The sequence below is a fragment of the Melitaea cinxia genome, chromosome 1 (genome assembly GCF_905220565.1).
Source record: "Melitaea cinxia chromosome 1, ilMelCinx1.1, whole genome shotgun sequence".
NCBI classification, from domain to species: Eukaryota; Metazoa; Arthropoda; class Insecta; order Lepidoptera; family Nymphalidae; genus Melitaea; species Melitaea cinxia.
The window spans coordinates 12,003,121-12,026,528 of record NC_059394.1 but is presented as its reverse complement, the minus strand read 5'-3'; the positions used below and the strand labels follow the sequence as shown (position 1 = coordinate 12,026,528).

The 23,408-nt window shown below is 33.3% G+C and overlaps 1 protein-coding gene across 1 annotated transcript; it reads left to right on the top strand.

The window, feature by feature from the left end:
* The first annotated feature begins 19,012 nt into the window (after window positions 1–19,012).
* Window positions 19,013–21,051, top strand: LOC123653775 (histone-lysine N-methyltransferase SETMAR-like). Its single transcript, XM_045589759.1, has 4 exons — window positions 19,013–19,258; window positions 19,465–20,045; window positions 20,631–20,637; window positions 20,956–21,051. The coding sequence occupies exons 1-4, from the start codon at window positions 19,013–19,015 to the stop codon at window positions 21,049–21,051; spliced, it is 930 nt and encodes a 309-aa protein (XP_045445715.1).
* Window positions 21,052–23,408: the final 2,357 nt, after the last annotated feature.

Sequence of the window (23,408 nt, the reverse complement as noted above, 5' to 3'; positions counted from 1 at the left end):
CTTTGAACATATTTAAAATAATTTTTAGAGGGCTTTGTATCAAAATCACAGATAAAGTCGCGGGTACAGCAGGGTACTTATAAAGCAAAAATTGGTGTGCTACTTTGCAATGATTTGACCACTTCCGTGGTATGAAATCAGATATCGTATTTATTTTAATTAAAAGAATAAAAGATTCATTAATATTTCTATTTGTTTAAAAATATTTGTATACATACTTGGTATAAATGGGGCATACACTGAATGGTTTAATATCGAAAAAGGTGTTAGACAGGGATGTGTAGCGTCACCGTGGCTGTTTAATCTATTCATGGATAATTGTTTGAAAGATTTAAAAGAGAATGAAAATGGGTTAAGAATGAATGAGTTACTCGTCAAATGTCTTCTCTATGCTGATGATCAAGTATTACTTGCGTCTTCGCCCGAGGAGTTGCAGGAGATGGTAACTGATATGAGTGGAGCTTTTGTAAGAAAGGGAATGAAGATGAATGTAAAGAAGACGAAAGTGATGGTGTTTAAAAGAGATGAGGCAGTGACAGGCTGAAATATCGTGATTGGAGATGAACAAATTCAACAGGTGAATGAGTTTGTATATCTGGATTCAAAGTTTACGAGAGATGGAAAGTATGAGAGTGATATTGAAAGAAGAGTGAATGCAGGAAACAGGGTGAATGGAGCTTTGCACTCCTTTATGAGCAGTCGGAGGGTGTCTAACAAGGCTCGTTTGGCTGTGCATGAGGGGGTGTTGGTTCCGACGCTCATGTACGGAAGTGAAAGTTGGGTATGGCAGAAGAAACATGAAAGCAGAATAAATGCAGTCGAGATGAGAGCGTTAAGAAGTATGATAGGAGTTAAACTGAGTGACAGGATAAGAAATAGTGAGAGAAGGAAACGTTGTGGTCTGAAAGAAGATGTAGTGACAAAAATTGAGAAAGGTATGCTCAGATGGTTTGGTCATGTGGAGAGAATGAGTGAAAAATGATTGACGAAAAAAGTGTATAAGGCGAGTGTGGATGGAAGGGTTGGAAGGGGTAGACCTAGGGAATAATGAAAGTGGACGAAGCAAAAGAAGTGTGTAAGGATCGTAGCAAGTGGAAAGAAGTGATCTCTGCCTACCCCTACGGGAAAGAGGCGTGATTATATGTAGGTATAGTAAAAACTTTAAAGTAAACAAACTTTTGTTTTAAATGCGCTAAAAAAATAAAATTTTCCAATAAAACTTTTCCTTGTGGGTCTTCTTACCGTGCCTCGGAGAGCACGTTAAGCCGTCGGTCACATGATAGCGATCGTTACTCATAAGAGGAAATCACTTGTCGTAGTAATTGAAGTCGGCTTTTTTTCAGCAGACACAATTATTCGTACAACTACTTTATGAAGCCTGATCAAAATTAAACTCCGCGAGAAGTCTGGTATGATCTAACGTACAAATGTTAAACCATAAATGTGGTACACAAAGAGATACTAAATTATTGTCATATAATAATAATTTACTACTTTAGCACTTCTTAGTAAATATAATTAATAGATAACAGCTAGTATTTAATAAATTTAAGGCATAATGTTATTCTTTACCTATTATTTATAAAAAGCATTTTAGTTTAAAAGAAACATTTGTCTTATTCTGTCTAGATTTAAAGAAATGGCAATCTTTATTCAATCCGTTTTATTTTCGAATTGCTAGTAGACTAAAAGGCTTTAAAAATCGTCATTGTTTCGGCTACGAGGAAATGCTTAACCCGTAAGTCTGGAAGCATAAAGCCACTATAAAAGGTGAATGGGTCTCCTAGCTCCTTAAACTGGGCGCGTCGTACTTTATAACCGTAGTATATTCGTAGCATCGGAGCTGGCGTGCATGGCGGGGCCTTACAGGAGCATGCATAATAACAGCATTCATATCAGACGCCGTGGGACCTTGCGTTTTATTAAAAACTCAGCTGACTTTACCGGCTCTTTGTTTGAATGTATAATTCAGATGCTTATTTGTTTCAGTAGTAAAACTCGCCCCTTGAAATGTTTCTTGAGCGATGCGTTTTCCTTCACTTCTCAAATATTTTTATTCTTTCGCGCTACTTTACTTTGTGGGCTAATAAAAATATACGCTCGGAACTTTTTTCGAGATGTATAACAATAATATTATGAACATTTTTTACCTTATGATATTTTTGTAACAGCTCCATACTTATGAATAAATTAGATTTTCAAATAGATTTTCGAGTTCAAGAAATAATAGTCAATTACATATAAAAGTATTTATTATTTAGTTTTACTCGTCATAGTTAACCGATTTATAAGTAAATTTAAACATATGTAATAACAATTAGCTTCGCTTGAGTTAAAAATGCACCTACGAGTTTAAAAACCAATTTTATACCTACCTGAATAAAAAGCTGAAGCCTATCGGAAAATATGAAGCCTATCGGAAATGCAAACGTTGTGTTATCTATTATTTTTCTGGTATAACTACTCGGTTTGCAGGTAAAAACAGGTATATTAATATAAATTGTTCTAGTTACTTTCACCCACACATTTAATAAACAAACACATCAAAATAAGCCCTGTTTCATCGCTAATAAAATAATATAGAGTTGCCTGCTAAAACTGGTTTGAATGGCGTTTGCCAAATATACTTTTAATATAGTCGGGCCAGGAATTATCCCGCCAACCCTTTCGCGGCTTACATTTAACATACTTAGAATATAATTATATAATGTTTATCTACTAAGCAGATGGGTGAAGATCACGTCTAGTTGGGATCTAAGACTGTCCAGTTTAGAATACTGACGTTGCGACGCCTTGGGGCGATGCTGGAAGCTCTTCGTTCTATCTTGACACATTTAGTAAACTGATTCAACTAAACGCTTTTCTTTTCAATATTTGTATAATTTCTTCTTTACCTTTACAATAAAATCATTGACAATTTTTAACCGACTTCAAAAAAGGAGGAGGTTACTCAATTCTACCGTATATATATATATATATATATATATATATATTTCTTATGTATGTTCGGGGATTACTTCGTCGTTTATGAACCGATTTTGATAAAACTTTTTTTATTGGAAAAGAAATATCTTAGGTTTAGTACCATGATAAGGAAACCAGGATCTGATGATGGGATCCCAGAGAAATCGAGGGAAACCATCGAAAATCTGCATAACTTTTTACTGGGGGTGTACCGATTTTGATGATTTAATTTAATCGAAAGCCGATGTTTATCATGTGGTCACATTTAAATTTCATCGAGATCTGGTTACAACTTTTCGAGTAATCTTTGGTAATGCGTATTTACTAGACTATTTTTTCGTCTACCTACGTTGTATTATTTGTCGATGTAATTGAAGTCGGTTTTTTTTTCGTTTGCTAGCAAACACAATTATTAGTGATCTGTTTTACTAGCTGTGAATGGAATTTATACTGCAAATAAGTTGCGAATATACTTTAATAGTAGAGACTAAAGTATACTAAAATTTTAAGATTCATTATTGTGAATAGAAGTATAACTTCAATTCGATGGTGAAAAAGTTATCTTTTTAATTATTAAAAAGAATTTTTATTTTACATGAATTTTATCTGTTGGATACCATCATATGTCAAATAGTATTACCGGCAAATGGTGAAACCGATTCTCAAACTACCTACATCTATACATATATAAAAATGAATGTCGTGATCTTCAGCAAAGTATTTTGCATGAGCCCACAAAGGTTTCTGAGTTGGTACGACCAAAAAAAAATTATAATTATAATAAATGAAAAAAGCGTAGCAACACACGCAGGGTACAGTTAGTCAGCAGTAAGAAGATAAAAGTAGTAAAATTTCAATTGGAACTATGTCGACCCAGTTACAATTTTAACTTATAAAATATTGCAAATATATCAATAAAAATCGAATACCCAATTCGAATGTTATGTTTTATTGTATTTACATAAAAGTCGGTTCAGGCGAAATATATTCGTAATGCGATAGTAATGTATTTTACATTCAGGCCACGTCCGCTCCGTCTCTAGTATCGGTTTATCTTAGAGTCCAGTAGGATTTCTATAAAATCCATTTTCTTTTATAAAATTATCTGCAAGAAAACTTTTGTTTACTTTGTAGTTTTTAATTCTTCTCTTGTATTGTTAAAGTAATTTTAACATTATGTATATATATTATATATTATTTGGTAATTTTTATTGAAAAGAGTAGTCAAGAAAGGAAGTAGTAAAGTTTTAAGGAATAGTTAAATCATTCATAAGCGTGGTGTGCACACTATTTCCACGTGTGTCTTTTATCGAGGAAAATTGGTAACGTATGAAACAAAAAAAAAATTGAGATATCAACGACTTTTAACTAATTCTTCTTTATTATGTTAGTTAAAATTACAAAAACATTCAACTTGTAAACCTAACACGAGTAACAATGGATATTAAAGTTTATGGTAACAACCGAGACTAACAGCTGTACGTGCTCTACGAGTCATGGTAGAAAGGACTTACCACCTGGACCAGAAACAAATACTTGTAAGGATACAAATAATATTTTTCCAGTTTTCCAGAAAATTGACCCACCGAACTTCGATGTTTAAGGCGATTACACACACCACTACACAAGAGAAACAATAATACGAAATAGTTTCGCTTCGTCTATTTGATTTCTATTGTTTTATAAAATACTAGCTGCTGCCTGCGACGTCGTCTGCGTGAACGCTATACAGCACCAAAAATACCTACGATTATACCTTTTAAAATAACATTCATTTACCCGTTTCTTCTTTACATTTCATATCTACATTAAAATCTCATAGATGGCGCTGCTTTAAAATTGTCTTGTCTACTTATATTCATTTAATTATGTTTATCTGCTTAGTTACTTATATTGCGTGATTTTTATAGTATGAAGCTAGCTTATATAGCATGGCTATTAACATAATAACAACAACATTAAAATATGCGTCGTTAGATTACACGTTGGTACAGAATGCGTTGAGGAAATAAAGGTTCACTGCTCGTTCCCGGTAGGTGATAGCATGATAATATGTAGCCTATATGTTGACCTGACTTCATAATAATATTCGTGCCAAATTTAAAGATAATCCATGCGGTATTTTTTGAGTTTATCCTGGATAAACATACAGACAAACACAAACAGACAACAATTCTAAAAACTATATTTTTGGCTTCGGTAGCGATTGTAGATCACACCCCAAGTATTCTTTTAAAAAAAATATTAAATGTACAGTTTTGATTTTCCTACCATTTTATTATACGTATAGATTAACCCCGAAGTTCAAAATATTACAGCACATGGAGTTACGTTTTTGGTTTCAAATCTAGAAATAATATGTTTGTACTAATTGATTCATTATGGTATCTACCAATCGGATTATTTGAGCTTACTGAAGAGCTGTCATATATCACCATAAACCAACGTAATTAGAACAATCATTTAATTGGGTATTATAAGTATTACACTTATTGACATTTAATATTAATTGATTATATATATATATATATATATATATATATATATATATATATATATATATATATATATAAAAGAGAAAGGTCACTGACTCACTCATCACGAGAACTCAAAAACCGCTGGATGGTCCATCCATCCAGGATGGACAAAGATTGGCAGGGAGGTAGCTCACAGTTAGTAGATGTCCGCCAAGAACGGATTTTGCGATATTCCACCACTAAGGGGTTTTAATTGGGGTTGATAGTTTGTATGATACAGCAGGGTCGGTTTAAAGGAAAATAACCGCGTTTGCAACCCTATGTGTTCAAGAAACATTTATATTGATCACTTATAAGTAGTACATTTTTTTTACAATATCTAACCTTTACGTTAGTAGAATCATCATTACAGCCTATACAGTCCACTGCTGGACATAGGCCTCCACAAAATAACGTGAACTCATGTGCTTTGCCCATAGTCACCACGCTGGGCAGGCGGATTGGTGACCGTGTGTTACTAGAATACTTTTTATTTACCCCTGTCGTCACGGAGTCACGGAAGAGCGTGCGTTACGCTATTCGGTGGCATATATTTACTTAGAACCATATTATAAACTAAATTGCATGCAGTATATTTTAAACATATTTACACTACAATACTATATTATTACTACATTATTTCACACCACAATTGTAAGGAATCCAACGAACCATTATGTAACAGTTAGTGTATTATAAAACAAAGTCCCCAAAAGTGAACGTGATCGATTCCCACAAAATCTACTGAACGTATTTTCATGCGGTTTCACCAATGGGGAGAGGGATTCAAGAGGAAGGTCTACGGAACGGCGAAGCCGATTTTGACGAGAGTTTCACTGGAAGTTTACCGGGAAAACGTTGTGACACACGCGAAGCCGCGGGCACAGCTAGTTTTAATATATTAATAGAAAGTATGTTGGTACTTGCACTGGGCGGTGCTAATATATAATGCTCCAATACTTCTCATATATGGAGAAAGAGGCCTGTGCCCCAGTAGTGGGATGTTACAGGCTCAATGTACTGTGCGGTAGAAAGATTTTTTTAGTTATAATTTAAATTATAGCAGCATATTGAGTTATTAAACAATGTAGATAAATAATCTTTACAACGAATTTAATTTTTCTGGTATAAACTTGGGGAGGCCTATGTCTGACTGATAATTTAGTAAAACCGCTACTAAATAATGTAATATTTTGATGAGATATCATTATTTAAATTTGTTTGTATTGACTGATTGTTTTTTTTTTCTATTCATATTTTACTACATGCAAAAAACTAAAAGCATAATATTTAAATTCAAATAAGCATTTCGATGAAGGAATTTATTAATAATCATGATAATTAATTAATCTAATATCAGGAATCACTTAAGTTTTTTTTTTTACAAAATACTGTATTAAGAACTGACTTCAGAGATACTGAGTAGGCATTCTTTATGTAGTGAATTCTTAAGTACTTTTTATGCAAATAAGATTTCCTCTTGACTAAACGAATCCTTAAACAAACGAATATCGAGTGAAGCCAATTCCGCACAGTCAACTAATCTGAAAGAAATTTATTCTAAAAAGTTTATTTTTTGTTTTTATCACATAAGCAGATATTATGCATAGGACATGGCGGTAAAAAGTTAAAAAAAGTCAGAAGCAACTTAAATTATTAAATTTCTCTACCATTTAAATATCAAAGTCAATTTTCAAAGCTACTACGACTAGAATAAATCCGGAATAAAAATAACGATACTGTTTGGAAGCGAAATGTATTTTGCTCTTCTGACTAACGACATGAAAAAGTTTGAATGGATTTCCATAGTACTAACAAAATAAAATGAGTGAGATATCGAATATTGTAAGTTAGGGTCTTCTAGTGAATTCAAATATTTTAGATGCTACGTATAGTTAGTAATTCGCAGTGGATTTTATTACACTAAAAATAGGTCGATAGGTAACAAAATGAACTCAAGCCGCTTAAAGACTGCTCTCTCTCTCTCTCTCGTGTCTTCTCCACTGTAGCTTCTCCTTCCCACAGTTTTGTTTTGTTTTTTTTTAATTGCATTAATTTATTGTTGTCCCCACGAGTGCTACCTGTACTTGGGTAAACCTGGCATGACTCATTGCAAGTGTCTGCTGTTAAGTTCTCTGTATTGTACTTTGAACTAACTTTATGATTCAAAGCCCGTTAATGAAATACAAAAATTTGAAATTTTGTTAACTGTTTCCGTAGAAATTTCTTAATCTCTATTTTACAGAACAAAGCTTGTCAGCTAGCTCCGACACGCGAGAGGAGTTTACTCCTTAAAACGATTACCGTGACATTTAAAAAAAATATGTCTTTCTCAAAATAGAGCCGGTTGCGACGTCACTATCGAGCCTTGGGTCTCAACAACCTCCATTTTTTGGCCCGGTATATGAAACGGTTCAAGAACCATTTTTTATGGAGTAAACTTCAAAAACCTACAAATTTGAAAGAGGGTAGTCTATATTCAGTATTAATGCATAAATTAGGGCAGACTTCCGTAATTCGTAAATTCGCTTAATTTTAAGTTTACATTAAATAATAATAATAATAATTATTATTTTATAATAATTATTATTATTTAATGTAAACTTAAAATTTAGTGAATGGGCCTCTGAAAGTATTTATAAGAGTGGAAATAGGTTGTACGAACTGTACAGTATGAAGCAATGAAAGCAGGAGATTCGTGAATTGCTATATTTGTTACAAAGTATTAGTATTCAAATGTGATGATAAGTGAGGGTAACAATGTAGTATATGGATGAATTTTTTTATTTTTTTTTCTTTTACCTTATACATTACTATACAAAATAGTTTCTTGACCAAATGACAGAAAGGAACTTGAATAATAATTAATAGGCTCGCGAATACTATAAGCCCCTGGGCTTATACTCCTCGCGGCGCCACAAATCCATCGTGCGGCGCGCCCCACAAATCCATCACTATAATATAATTTAATAAAATATAATTTAGTTGCGCTTTGTATTGTAAAATTATTGGCGATCGTTTTTCATTAAAATAATTATTCCACAAAGGTTTCACAAATTTTTACCCTGTTTTTATTATTAAACATTTTTGATTAACTTATTCATACAATTCTAATTACCGGTCCCAATGAAAAAAAGGGAAAGGCAAAAATTAAATTTCGCAAACTCAATATTATGTACAAACGTTGTTGATGAAACACAGCTGTCAATAAATTGTTATCTGACACAAACAGCAACCCTTGTTTTGCTCGCCCATCATTTTTTTCAATGTTGTTTATATTTATTTTCATTCGATGATTTTGTCTATCGTTCAATTTCGCGTGTATTATTTTTTTATTATGGCCTGTTATTGCAAACCAGTTGGAAACGCAAGAGAATAAAACAATTTATTTCCCTAGCGAGGGAACATGTCCCGGCTAATCCAGTTTGTTCGATCGCGCAAGGGTTGAATCGTCAATGAGAAATTCAAGGAGGAAATGTAAAAGTGTATTTCAGAGAAAAGTATCCCGTGTTGCCTATTAGCAATGAAAACTTTCTTTTATTGGCTATTAACGACGGAATGGAAGTGTTTCCGATTTATTTTACTTAAATATCACCCACAAATAAATGCTAAGCTGTATGTCGTTAAGCTAATTTTCATTACAGTAAAACCATACAAATAATTTCGATGATTTTGTTCCAAAAATACCAACACTGAGTAAGAAATAAATAATATTGTTATTCAGTTGGCAGTGATCTTGGTGCCTGCTCCAGTGTCATAGATTTGATTCACTTCCGGAACCTGGGTGTAATATTTATATACATATATCTTTAAGTATAATTAATATGTATACACGTCAGTAGAAACACGTACATTAAGTTTCCTACCTTAAAAAGAAGCTAATGTAAATTTATTTATTTACGTTAAAAGTTATAAAACAAATATATTTCTAAAATAAAAGTAGCCTAAGTTACTCCTTACTACATCAGCTATCTGCCCGTGAAATTCCCGTCAAAATCGGTCCAGCTATTTCAGGGATTAGCTGGAACAAACAGACAGACAGACAGATAGACAGACAGACAGACAAAAATTGTAAAAAAAATCATTTTGGTATATGTACCGTGTATACATCCATATGTACTTAATATAAAGCGGTATTTTAATATTACAAACAGACACTACATTCATCAATATTATTTATTTGTATAGATATTTTTTTGTCGATATCAAAGAACAACCCGTTTGTTACCTATCATTAAAATGAGGTCAAATAATATCAGATTTTGGATATACATTCTGGACAACTCATTTATATAACTTTCTATATGAATAATACTTAACACAAAAAAGCTTAACTTCAAACTCATCACAAACGAGTTGGATGCTCCGACTGCAGGCTTTGGAGCAGAAAAACTTATGAATAAAAAATGAATTCCTTGGTTTTAAAATTAGCATTACAAAGAGAGGTAATTCTCGTACCTTTGCGCTTGGAAAAGAAATGTATAAACGCGCTCTTTGTCGTTTATTGTAAGTAGGAATCAGTGCTTACGAGAATAATATTAAATCTCCTTACTTTTGCTTTTTTATTCTACGTTTACGAAATTAAAATATAAAAGGTAAAAGCTTTTATCTAATTAACAATAATAATAATAGATTTAATGGATTATAATTATATTATTAAAGTAAATTATGTACTACGGAACAAATAGAAAGAAGCCTTCGTGGACAAAGTAGAAACTTATTAGTGTAAAAAGTTGTTATTTGTATGTATAAAATTCATCACATCTCAGATAACTAAAATAATAAAACAAGTCGAGTGTGCTTTAGATCACACGACTGAAGTAAGACTTCAACTCGCGTTCGCCTCTCCCGATCACACTTTACGCAACGTTCACCAGCTTACTCCCCAAACCAAGTGTGCGTAAAAGTTTTTCTTTAAAAAAAATTAGAACAGATAAAATCTTGCACAAAAACAAGGTTTAAACTATAGGAAAAAGTTTGTAGAATTCCTGTCATATCATGCTTGTTGTTACATAGCTTGTTTTGTTTTAGAAGGGACGAATAACAGACAATTCAGCGTTCTACTTATCTTATTCATTCTAGTTGTTTCATCGTCAATTTGTAGTGAGACTGTAAATTGGCTGAACCGACGATCTTAATCAATATTTAATATTATATGATTTTTACTGAAGACGACACAGCAGGAAATATCCTGCTCAAAATACGAAGCAGCCCGACTGAGGAAGTAGCTCAACCTTACAAAAGCTAAATAATGCTGCTCCAAGCTGTGTGTTGTGGTCCTGTGGTGAGTAAACAGAGCTCGTCACACTCGCTACTTTTAAAAACAGCTTCCTACATAACTTCATTCTACTCCAATCCCTTAGCTGTAAAAGCTGTTCGCTTGTAGAAACTCTCTTCCATCGCTTGCTTTAAGAACTGCCTTAAATAGCACTATTTGTCACTAAATAATAAATAAAGTGATCAAACTTTGGAATTCCCTACCCAATAACATCCGTCAAGCAGAGTCTATAAATATTTTTAAGAATCGTTTGCACAAATACTACTTAACTCTTACATAGTTTTAATTATGTATATGTTTCTATTGGTATATTGTTTTTATTTGTATGTTTGTATGAATATAGTGTGTATGTGTTTACATATGTGTTTATATGTTTATGTAGATATATACCGTTTAAATGTATTGTGATTAATTCAATTATATGTGCTAAACTTGCGTTGTTGATTGCGCACTACTACCGACATATTTTTCTTATACTACTTTTATTAAAGGTTGCCTGGAAGAGATCGCTTTAAGCGATAAGGCCGCCTTTGCATACATTATTTGTTTTTGTATCAAATCGTTTTAAAATGTATCTTCTTTTTTGTGTGTGCAATAAAGTTTAATAAATAAATAAAAAATAAAATAAATATGCCATAATTCTTACACTTACTAAATATTCTTGCGATCAGTTCAGTAGTTTTCGAAGTATAACCGAATAAAAAAAACCGGCTCTACATTTATTAGTATATACTAGCGACCTCTGTCTGTCCATATTTCTTTAACACGACAAGTAATCACCAATGTATCATATACTCAGACCTTCTCCGAAACACGCTGCATCTTATGGTATAAATATTACTCCGATTGATTCAGTAGTTTTTGTAGTATAACCGAACAAAAACATCGGCTCTCCATTTATTATATTAATATATACATTTATAAAAGATATATATATTATATGTTTGAGAGGATTGCGATTGAGCTATCACTAATTTATCTCATATTCGTTTATGGTATAATTTTTTATAAAAAAATTTAATCATCGACATTAAAACTTTTATTCACAGACGAAATCGTCAAAAAATTTCAGCGTGGATTTCACAAAGGCTTGAAAAATTGCCGGATTTAAAAGTTCGATGGTAAAAAATGGCGGAGGTTGGCTATCATTTCATCTCATCTACACTTTAACTTGTACTAGTCCATTTAAAAAAAATATTTTTCAAATGTTGCAAAAGTATTCTCACTAACATTTTAATGGAATATATTTAAACTATAAAATTACTAAAACTTTAGTCGGTTATTAAATAACTGAATTCTGCTCTCTATTCAGTCTGCTTAAGTGGAATATTAAATCTGCACCATAGTGGAAAATTCGTTTAGAATGCAATAAAAGTTTTAAACTCTGTGTATGGTTTTAAAAAGTTCTACCCATTGTTATATGCATACATAAATATTAGATATTTTCATCCAACAAAAATACTTTTTTAAATTTTATATTTCTGAAACTAGGTCTCACGTATCTTTGAAGTATAGTAACCCGAAATTCCCTTTATCGTCCATAGATTCACTAGGATTAAAACGATTTATACCAGTAATAAAAGTTCATTTTTCAATGCGCAAGCATAGAGAAAACGTGGGTATAAATCTGATATTCAATGTACCTACGAATTTGTTTCACTACATTAAACTCTTCAGACTTGAAGTAAGATTGTTGACTTAAATTTACGAGTTAAATTAACGGGACACTTCAGTTTATAAAGGCTGCTTTTATTAACGTGTTAATAATATAGAATCTATATGTTTATAATGATTAAATACGTACTTAAAACAGAATTTTGTACGAAGAGCCATTTTCTCGAATGTGGAAATAGTTATTACAAGAAAAAATAAAATAAGATATTTTATTCAAAATTCGTGTAATTTATACTATATCTATCTATTTAATATTTCATAAGAACAGAAGCTAATTAAATATGTATTAAATAAATTTGTGAAAAACAGAAAAATATTTTAAAGTTAATTAAATGAAAATATTATATAAGACAATTTTTTATACATCTGGTCTCACACAGTTTATTTTTGAGTTTGTTTCCTGTACATGATAAAAAACATTTAAAAGAAATCTTCGAATAAACTATAAATTTGTTTGGAGTGTGTCTACATTCAGAAAACTTTGTCTATAAATGATATTAGATCTATCTCACACACTTTTATACCCTGAAGAAAAGAGTTGCCACGAAATATACTCGACACAAAGAAAATGTATCCTTTTACCATAATCATGAAAATGTTATCGCCTCGAATAGAATCGATTCAATTCTAGCGAAGTTACTTTAGAAACGTAATACAGAAAAAAGTCTTACTTGACAATAAGAATGAAAATTTTATACTGAGAAAAACGACACTGTTATTTCAAAGCAACGAGCGCGTATATTTTGTAACGAGGTGGACATCCTTTGCGGTCTTAACTTTGTCAACATTTATAGCTAACTAGCTGCCGGACAGACTTTGTTCTGTCATAAGTTAATAGTAAAAATTAAATAAATAAAAAAACTTTTTTTTAAGTATTAAAACCTTCCGTGGGCCTTAAGGAAGATGCAAAAAAATTAATTAGCCGAATTGGTCGAACCATTCTCGAGTTGTGCGCTTAGCAACATTCATTTTTATTTATAGAAGATTTATTAAAAGTTATTTCTAGATAACGTAGCCTTTAATTATAACATAATTATCAATATCAGTTCAATTATAAGAACAGATGGATATTTTAAGATTAGTAATATAATTCCTTTTAACGAAGCATTTTTCTTAAGTGTAATCTTCTTCGGCTTCAAGAAATAACAAAAAGACACTAATATTAAACTCGAACTGGTTCACATGGCAGAACAAATAGTTAACGGTAACATATATTTAGCTCATTAACATGAATTGAAATTGTTCTACCTATTTCAATCAATAGGATAAAATATTCTATCTTTTATTGGACTAAATTTCTATGAACTTTATTTGTGCTATAATTTAATAAAAAGAAAAATATCATGAATTAAATAATTTACTCAAATACTCATCCATTGTTTGGAATATAATTTAAAAAAGTTAAAATTTTCCTGTTTAAAGTTGCAACGCAAAACTGCCTACCCGAGTGGTAACTTTTGAAGATTATCTTACTTCGTAAAAATTCCTGAGGACTCATTTTTAGTTCAATATTTGGTCGTTTAATGATCTTAATGAAACAGCAATACAGTCCTAGACGAAGTATAGTCCTAGGGGTTGTATAAGTGATTCGGTTCAATTTACTTTGTCGGATCTTAAACGCTTTGGTATGCACTGGTATTTTATTATTATTTTATTTTATCAATAAAATTTATATCAATAAACCACAGAGGCTTAAAATGTACACTACGTTAGCTAAACTATAGAGCTTAGGTACAAAATTATGATACATATTTTATCATTTACTACATACAATAATCATCATGTCAATCTACAGGTTTATGTGATATTTTGGGCTGTTGCAAAGCTTTGGATTTATTTGTGTAACTCAAATTTTATCAATAATGATGACTGACAAACGTGCAAAAACCTGCTATATACAGTAACAGACTAATTTTAATTGACGTTCGAAAGCTGTAGGATATTTTTACAGTGTCCATACTGTGTTTGAACTATAGAGTAATTTAAAAATAAAAATATGATATATACATTAGTCGCACTAATCTTGTACTGCTAATAATTGCAATAAGTAAGGTTTATAATTTTAAAATTAAACCCGTTTGATAACATGTGACTACTGCGTGCCAACATAAATGTATATGTAAATAATTATAGGTATATACATTACTTTTAATACATACAATCATTTGCTCCTAAGGTAAGCAAATTAACTACCAACTGATACAGATAAATATTTACTCACTTTACAAATGGATGCGATCATCGCTCATCACTTCAGCCTATCGCAGTCCATTGCTGGACATAATAATAATAATAATAATAATAATAATAATAATAATAATAATAATAATAATAATAATAATACGAAGTGAAAATGATCATAAGAATACAGCTGAAATCATCAAACAAAGAATCAAAGCACTAGCAGGAAGAATAAAAAGATACGAAGAAATGAATACAAAAAAAGAACAGAATAAATTATTTGCCGAAAACGAACATAAACTATACAGAAGCCTGGGAAGTAATACCGCAAAAGATATAAAAATACCGAGTAAAGAAAATGTAGAAGAATTCTGGAAATCAATCTTATCAAACCCTCAACCATACAACGCGGAAGCTAATTGGATTAAAGAAATAGAAACAATGTCAAACGAAGTAAATACAGTAGATTCAGTAGAGGTTACAGAAGACCAAGTAAAATTTGCCTTACGTAGAATACACAATTGGAAATCACCGGGCCTAGATCAAATTCAAAATTATTACATAAAATATCTGACCAACGTACACAAATACTTGGCCTCATTATTTACAAACATAGTCTCAGGAACAGAGCCAATAGAAGAATGGTTCACGACAGGTAAAGTTATACTGGTACCTAAGAATGAAAACACCGAGGACCCGAAAAACTGGAGACCTATAGCGTGCTTACCAAGTATGTACAAACTTCTTACTTCTGTATTAGCCAACTTTCTATATAACCACTGCCACAAGAATAACATCATTTCAGAAGAACAAAGGGGATGCCGCCGTGGAGTCAGGGGCTGTAAAGATCACCTAATGGTCAATAAAGCTATATTAGAGGATGCACACCAATCCCAAAAGAATCTTAGTATGGCATGGATAGACTATCGAAAGGCTTTTGATAGTGTTTCACACGAATGGCTTCTCAAGCTGCTTGATGTCTATAGATGTCCTCCTGTGATTAAGAGATTTCTTATTTTAGCCATGCCATCCTGGCGAGTAATCATGACAGCCCGTGGCTCGCACGAGTCAATAACTACCGAACCGATTTATATCAGACGCGGCATTTTCCAGGGCGACTCCCTTTCTCCGTTATTGTTCTGCTTAGCATTAAACCCTCTTTCATTCGTACTCAATAAGTATGAAATGAAAGGCTACAAACTCAAAGATAGCATCTGGATTAATCATCTCTTATATATGGACGATCTCAAAATATATGCAAACAATAGAACCAATTTAAAAGTATTACTTGACAGTGTGGAGATATTTACAAGCGACATAGGTATGAAATTTGGTTTGGAGAAATGCAACGTATTACATTTAAATGCAGGACACAGAAACATAGCATTAGGCGGTGGGCACATACTTCTGAGTGGCGAAACATTCAAACAACTTGCAATAGATGATAGGTATAAATATTTAGGAGTACATGAATCTGGAAAAATAGAACATAGCGTCATTAGAGAACAGATAAGTAAAGAATATTTAAAAAGAGTCAAAAAGCTACTTAACACACACTTGAATTCCCGTAATCTCATCAAAGGTATAAACACGTACGCTGTTCCGGTTTTACTTTACTCTTTCGGTGTAATTAACTATAAAAACAGTGACCTAAAGAAAATAGATGTTAAGACTAGGAAACTACTAGCGATTAAAAAAGCACACCAACAGAAAGCAGAAGTAGAAAGACTGTACTTACCAATAAATCAGGGAGGAAGAGGGTTACTAAATGTGGAATACATGTATAAAACACAAATTGTTAAATACAAGCAATATCTAAAAGCAGAAAGCGATCACCTAATCAAAGCAATAGTACAGCATGATACAAGTAGGGATAGATATTCAATAATAAAGGAAGCACAAGAAATAGAAAGAGAACTACATCTACCTCAAGGAAATGCACTAACAGATGAAGAAATTAGGAAATCCACAGTAAATAGGCACAACGAAATATGGAGAAATAAACAGCTACATGGTCAATTTCCCAAAAAAGTCTTAGATCAGGGTAACATAGACAAGGAACTGTCATTTAAATGGATTAAGAAACAGCAGATATCTCCAAGCATCGAATCCTCAATATTTGCAATACAGGACCAAGCAATTATGACACGACAACACCAACGTGACATACTTAAGGAGCCAGTAGACGGCAAGTGTCGGCTGTGTGCAAGCAAAGATGAGACCACTCAGCACATAATATCTGGTTGTGAAAAACTGGCAGGGACCTATTATGTTAAACGACATAATAACCTTGTTCAGTACATCTACTGGTGCTTGGCTCGACAGCATAAAATGGAAGTTTCTCACTTATGGTGGAAGGAAACACTGACTCAACCACAAGTAAAAGAAAATAACTCAGCCAAAATTATGTGGGAAATCCCTGTTCAAACTGATGTTACCATAACGCACAATAGACCGGATTTAATTTATACAAACAAAGATAACAACAAAACTTACCTAATAGATGTAACTGTACCGTCAGATTATAACATCGGAGCTAAAGAAATTGAAAAATTAAGCAAATACCACCTACTCAAAACTGAAATCAGCCGTTTGTGGAACACACAAACGGTTGTCATTCCAATAGTAATAGGAGCAACAGGAGTAGTAGCTAAAAGCATAAAAAAGTACTTAGAACAGCTAGATTCCAACATTGACGTTAGCATTCTTCAGAAACAAGCAGCCATACATACAACAATCATACTCAGTAAAGTACTTGGAGACACTGTTTTCGTACACAATATACAAGACCCACTTTCACAAAATACACAACTATCAGTAGATAGAGACACGCAGCAATCACCAGACACACAGCAGTTAGCAGACACACCACACTCTCTCAACACAACTCATGAACCTAGCACAAACAATTTACAAAGACGAGGAAGAGGTAGAGGAAGGAGAAGAAATGGCGCGCAACGTGCGTGTATAGAATAGGAGGGATATAAATGCCTTTTTTCTCGTGGGTTACGAGACGGGGTATTTATTTAGACCGACATAAGTCGTGAAGGTTAGCCAACCATAATAATAATAATAATAATAAGCTTTATTTCGGGACTAGCCCATATAGTGTTAGTAACAATGATGCTTATAGTCTAATGTTAGTACAATTACATTTAAATAATTAAATAATTACATTTTAATAAATTTTGAATTAACAATAACTATAATAATATTTCTTAATAATAACAACAATTTTAAAACAACTAAAATGTGCATTCCCTTTTTTAAATATTATATTAATGTGAATTATAATTTAATTATTAATTTATTTACCATTTCATTATCATTATTAACAATTTATAATTAAGGAACACATAAACCTCCACAAGTTCGCGCCAAAAATGGCGTGAACTCATGTGTGTTGCCCATAGTCACCACGCTGGGTAGGCGGGTTGGTGACCGCAGACCTGGCTTTGTCGTACCGAAGACATTGCTACCCGTCTTCGGCCTCTGTATTTCAAAACCAGCAGTTGGATGGTTATCACGCCATTGGTCAGCTTTTTAAGTTCCAAAATGGTTGTAAAATTGTATTATCCCTTAGTTGCTTCTTGCGACACCCATGGGAAGTGGGGGGGGGGGGCTATATTCTTTATTGCCGTAACAACACAGTCAAGGGATGAGATAATATCGATATATTAACCCTCAACTTGGTGCTAAAACCAAACCTACACCTTGTGGCGGCAGAAAACAGTGTCAGCTAGCTGTGCTAATAAGTTCTTCGAATGTATTGTCTTAATTTATATATTTTTTTACCATTAATGCATTAAGCTAATTAAGCACTTTGAGTTAAAAGGAGCAATAGAAGCTTAAGTAATTATACAACGTCAAATAATATTATACAATGGCTACAATTCTTTGTTATATTTCAAAACATTACATATTTGCGTCTTAAATATTCGAGGGCCTGCAAGCGCTTATTTCATGCAAGTAAAAATTATTTTATAATTACGCCTCTCGTCAAGGCATGTCATCGCAAATTGTATTCAAAAACGTTCCCCGCCTGTGATACAAAAAGCGGTGACAGCGGAATTTCTCATTACGGCTCGTGAAAGATCCCCATACATCACGATGAGAAAATATCGCTTTTAACAATCCCCCTATGCCATTAATAGTGCAACATACATATAGTACCTGCGAAATGCCTGTTAAAAGCATTACGTCCTGAAGTACCGACTTTCTTATCTTACAGTTTAAATATACGAGGGGCGGCTGAAAAGTTCTGAGCCTAGGGTACTTGCAGTCGTACTATTTAGTTATCCGATGGGTCACTATTTGAACGACATCTACCCACTATATAAGCGAAGTTTCACGTCATTAACTTCATTACGCTTTGAGTAATTGAACCGTAAACATCACCATGCCTGAGTCGTCACTGTACTTAACGAAGTTTGAGCATCGCGCCGTCATCAAATTCCTCGTTAAAAAGGGGAAAACAGCAAAAGAAATTTTTGAAGAAACTTCTAGTGTATACGGAGAATCTGGAACGTCGTCAGCCACGGTTAAACGATGGACACGCCTATTCCAACAAGGCAGAGAGACTCTGGAAGATGACCTCCGCTCGGGTCGGCCGAACACCGCAGTCACCGATGAAAACATCGAAAAAGTAAATAAATTGTACTGGACGATCGCCGAATAAAATTGTGGCAGATAGCAGAAGAGCTTGGCTTTAGTAAGGAACGAGTTGGAGATATTATACACAATCATTTGCATATGAATAAAGTCAGTGCGCGTTGGGTGCCAAAAATGCTCACGCCACTTGACAAGCAGCGGTGCGTTGAAACTTCTGAATAGTTTTTAGACTTGTGCAAGGATAATTTGGAAGAAATTTGCACTCGTATTGTCACCGTTGATGAAACGTGGATCCGACAATATGACCCAGAATCAAAACAGGAGCCAATGCAGTGGATAGAGAAGGGGGAAAGACCGCCGAAGAAGTTCAAGGTGGAAAAATCGGCTTCCAAACTCATAGCCACCATTTTTTGGGATTGCGAAGGAGTTTTGCTCATAGATTACCTTCCAAAAAAAACTACAATGAATGCAGAGTATTATGCTGGGCTTTTAAAAAAAGTTCGCGAAGCCATTGTCGAAAAAAGAAGAGGTAAAATCAGCAAAGGAATTTTGTTTTTGCAAGACAACGCGCCGGTTCACACGGCGCGCATTGCGAGGCAAGCCTTGCTAGAAACTGGCTTCGATGAAGTAAATCACCCTCCCTATAGTCCAGATCTGGCACCTAGCGATTATTTTTCATTTAAAAATTTGAAAAAAGACTTACGGGGACGAAGATTTGGGGATGATGAAGAGATGAAGGTGGCCGTTAATGAACATTTTCTAGCCAAAGACGCGGGTTATTTTTTATCAGGGATACAAGCCCTCTATAAAAGATGTCAAAGGTACATTGAAGTCCAGGGGGACTATATTGAAAAATAAATTTTATTTCGATTTTTATCTAGACTCTTAATGCCCTAGGCTCAGAACTTTTCAGCCGCCCCTCGTAAGTGAATAATATTTGTTAAGAGGCTTGTTTTATCTTATAATTAATCTTATAATTTCTATCCTTATACGCTAGTGATTCGACTATGTAAGACTATGTTGACTGCGGAATCGACTTTCCCTATGATATGGGTTTCATAGTCGAACATTGATTAAAACTCAAAAATAATATCTAAAATAAGTCTTCAGTTCCGATTGAATCTAGAGTTTAAAGTCAGTGGGTTCTACAAATTTTCTTTGTTTTAAATTCGGAGAACGTTGAATGTTTATACACAAACAATTCAAATGGTATGTTTTATTTCACAAGCTGATTGTGACAGTAAATACTGATGCGTAATAGTTTGTTATAAAGTACATACAATATATGTTTAACTGTTAAAAAATATTGCTTTATAACCTTCATATTATAGAGAATAAAAGTACATTTTGAGTATTAACGTTAAACGTTTAGTTATTGTTCATGATTTGATTATTTTTCAACGCAGGAACCTGGTGAGTCGTTCAATTTTTTGGTTTGACTGGCGCTTGGATAAAAATTGCTATTTTTAATTGTCCGTAGACAATAAATATATTTTTCTTATTTAAAGCTACTGAATATATTATTATTCGATATTGAAACGCTGTGGATAATTTCGATTGCTGTAGATTATTGAGCCCTGTGTCGATGTCGTCTTGAGTGCGTATGGGTGAAATTGCGAATTACAAGACGCTATGCGATTCGGTCGAGATGCGTATGACTATTTTATATAGCTCGAGTGTGTACACTATAAGTGTCTCTCGCTCTGTCTAGCCTTGATTAAATTCATGCAGGTGACCCAAGTGCATGGCGTGATGCTCTGCGCTGCGGTGTACGTCATGATACATAGAGCGTCCCTCGTGGAGGCTATTGTATACAACTTCGGATAATACGCTGTGCGTCCTTCGCTTTTTCTAGCCTAGAGTAGTGTATGCGCCATGTGGTAATGCTGTGTTAATATTATTTGGCGTTACAATGTCTTGAAATATGTCTTTCGTTGATTACTTATACTGTTGGGTCTACTTACGATATTGGAAACTTGGGGCAATAAAACATACGTTCAATTCAGATCGAATGCAATTTATTCTATTTTTATAGTTCAAAAACAGTGACCAACCTTATCGAATATATGATCATCAAAAAAGTAGCTATTTGCAACAAGGAATCACCAACAATACATACATACATTTATAATGAATACGTATGTATTTATAAATACACATAATACATAGATAATAAAGATTGTTGTAATTGTTGAATAACTTCATGTAATCGAGTATTTTTACGATACAATTAATTATAAGTGTTAATAGCAGCTACGTAGCCCTGCGTACGTACGGCCTACTACGTCGCCCTTTCTTAAATGAACACGTGAATAACGCAGTAATGTAAAAGTCGTCACAATTTACCCCTGATAACTAAACTCGGATAATTGGAACTGAGAAATGTTCTTCTATGTTCAAATGAGAAAACAAGTTATTTCTCCAAAATAATAATATTTATTGAAACAATCACGAATTCCAAAAAGCGTAAAGAATATTTTAAAAACCTAGTTCCAATGTTATGGTTAATTTCATAGGACCGTGTCTTTCAAACTTAAAAAAAAAAGTTTTTGTGTCAGCTCCGACGCACGACTGAAGTTTACTCCTTCTAGCTGTCTAAATAGCCACAAAAAAGGCTTACTATTTTCTAAGCAAAAGATTAATACCATATTAAATGGTAAATAAGCGAATCAAATGACGCCATTTATCGGCGATAGAGGTCGTTATTTGAAAACGTCGTTGTATATCAGAACCCTATTGAGTTCCGATAGATGGCGTTACGAGAAACGTAAAGAGGTCATTCGTTCAATAGATTTAACCCTCATATTTTTATGGCGGCCTTATGCGAAAATCGATTCTTAAAGAGTAAACTCCAAAAATGTGTGCCAAAATAATAAGTAATTATTATTATATACAATGGCTGACCCGAGAGACGTTGTCGTATCTTGAGATCTGTCAAATTAATTTTAAATTATTGTTATAATTTCTTAATTTTTCCAATTTTCTGTGCAATTCCTTTAATTTTTCTTTCTGTTAGAACCTTCTACATGGTGTTGAGAGTAAAAATTCTCAGAAAAAAAATGCCGAAATAACCATTACCGAGTTTTGCTCTTACAAACATCAATATCGCGATTCAGCCTGTATATCCCTACTGCTGGGCATAGGCCTCTTTCTCCATGTAGGAGAAGGATCGAAGCTTAATCCACCACGCTCCTCCACTACAGGTTGGTGGATATATTCTCTACAATGAGTAACAATGCTCTTAGATGTATATGATAACAACCGGGACGTTACAAAACAGATGTAATTTGACCCTAACATGTCGTCGATATACAATGATCAGGCTGTGTCAGAAGTGTGTCATTAAATTCGCAATCGAAATCTGGTACCGCTACTTGATATCAAATTTTAGGGCAAGTGTTGTCGAGTGTTGTTATTTCGACACCTGATCTGGCTAAACTCAACTGGTGTCCTATATTCTGATCAATATTTTAAAACGTGAGGACCGGCAATTAGTATTAATTTTGGTAGATCGCATTCATTGTGTATGTGATCTTATATTCGATCTCTCTAATATCTTTCACAATGTACTGTTTGCAAAAGCGTATTGATCTATTACTTCAACGCGTTGGCGCAGCGGTCACAGCACTGGCTGTTGCGCTGGCGGTCGCGGGTTTAATACTCGCTCACGATAGACATTTGTATTGAACATATAGATATTTTTATAAGTGGTCTGGGCGTTTGTACTTGTGTATTGTGTGTTATTTCCGAACCTCCGACACAGGAGCAAATCCTCCTGGGGGCCGTTCATTGTAAGCATTTATTTATATTTATTTATTTATTTACTACCATGTTTTAGTTTTTACATTAGCGGTCTCTTGACTCCAAATATACCCAAATATTTTTGCACCTCTAAGCTAGCCAGTTTTATATTAATACAATATATTAAATATAATAAAAGTACACCAACGTTTATACTTAAACTAATTTAGAATTAAAAATTAACGCTAATTTAATACTATCATAAATATTAATTTTGTTGTAAAAATGTTTACAAAATAATATTATTTTACCTTTTCTTTGCTTAAATGGGTTTCGCCTAAGATATTTCTAACTTTGGTCGCTAGAGACATTACATTTTAATCTCGTTATTGAAATTCTTCTCACGCATCCATTTCAAACCGAAGCGACAGATGCCAATAACA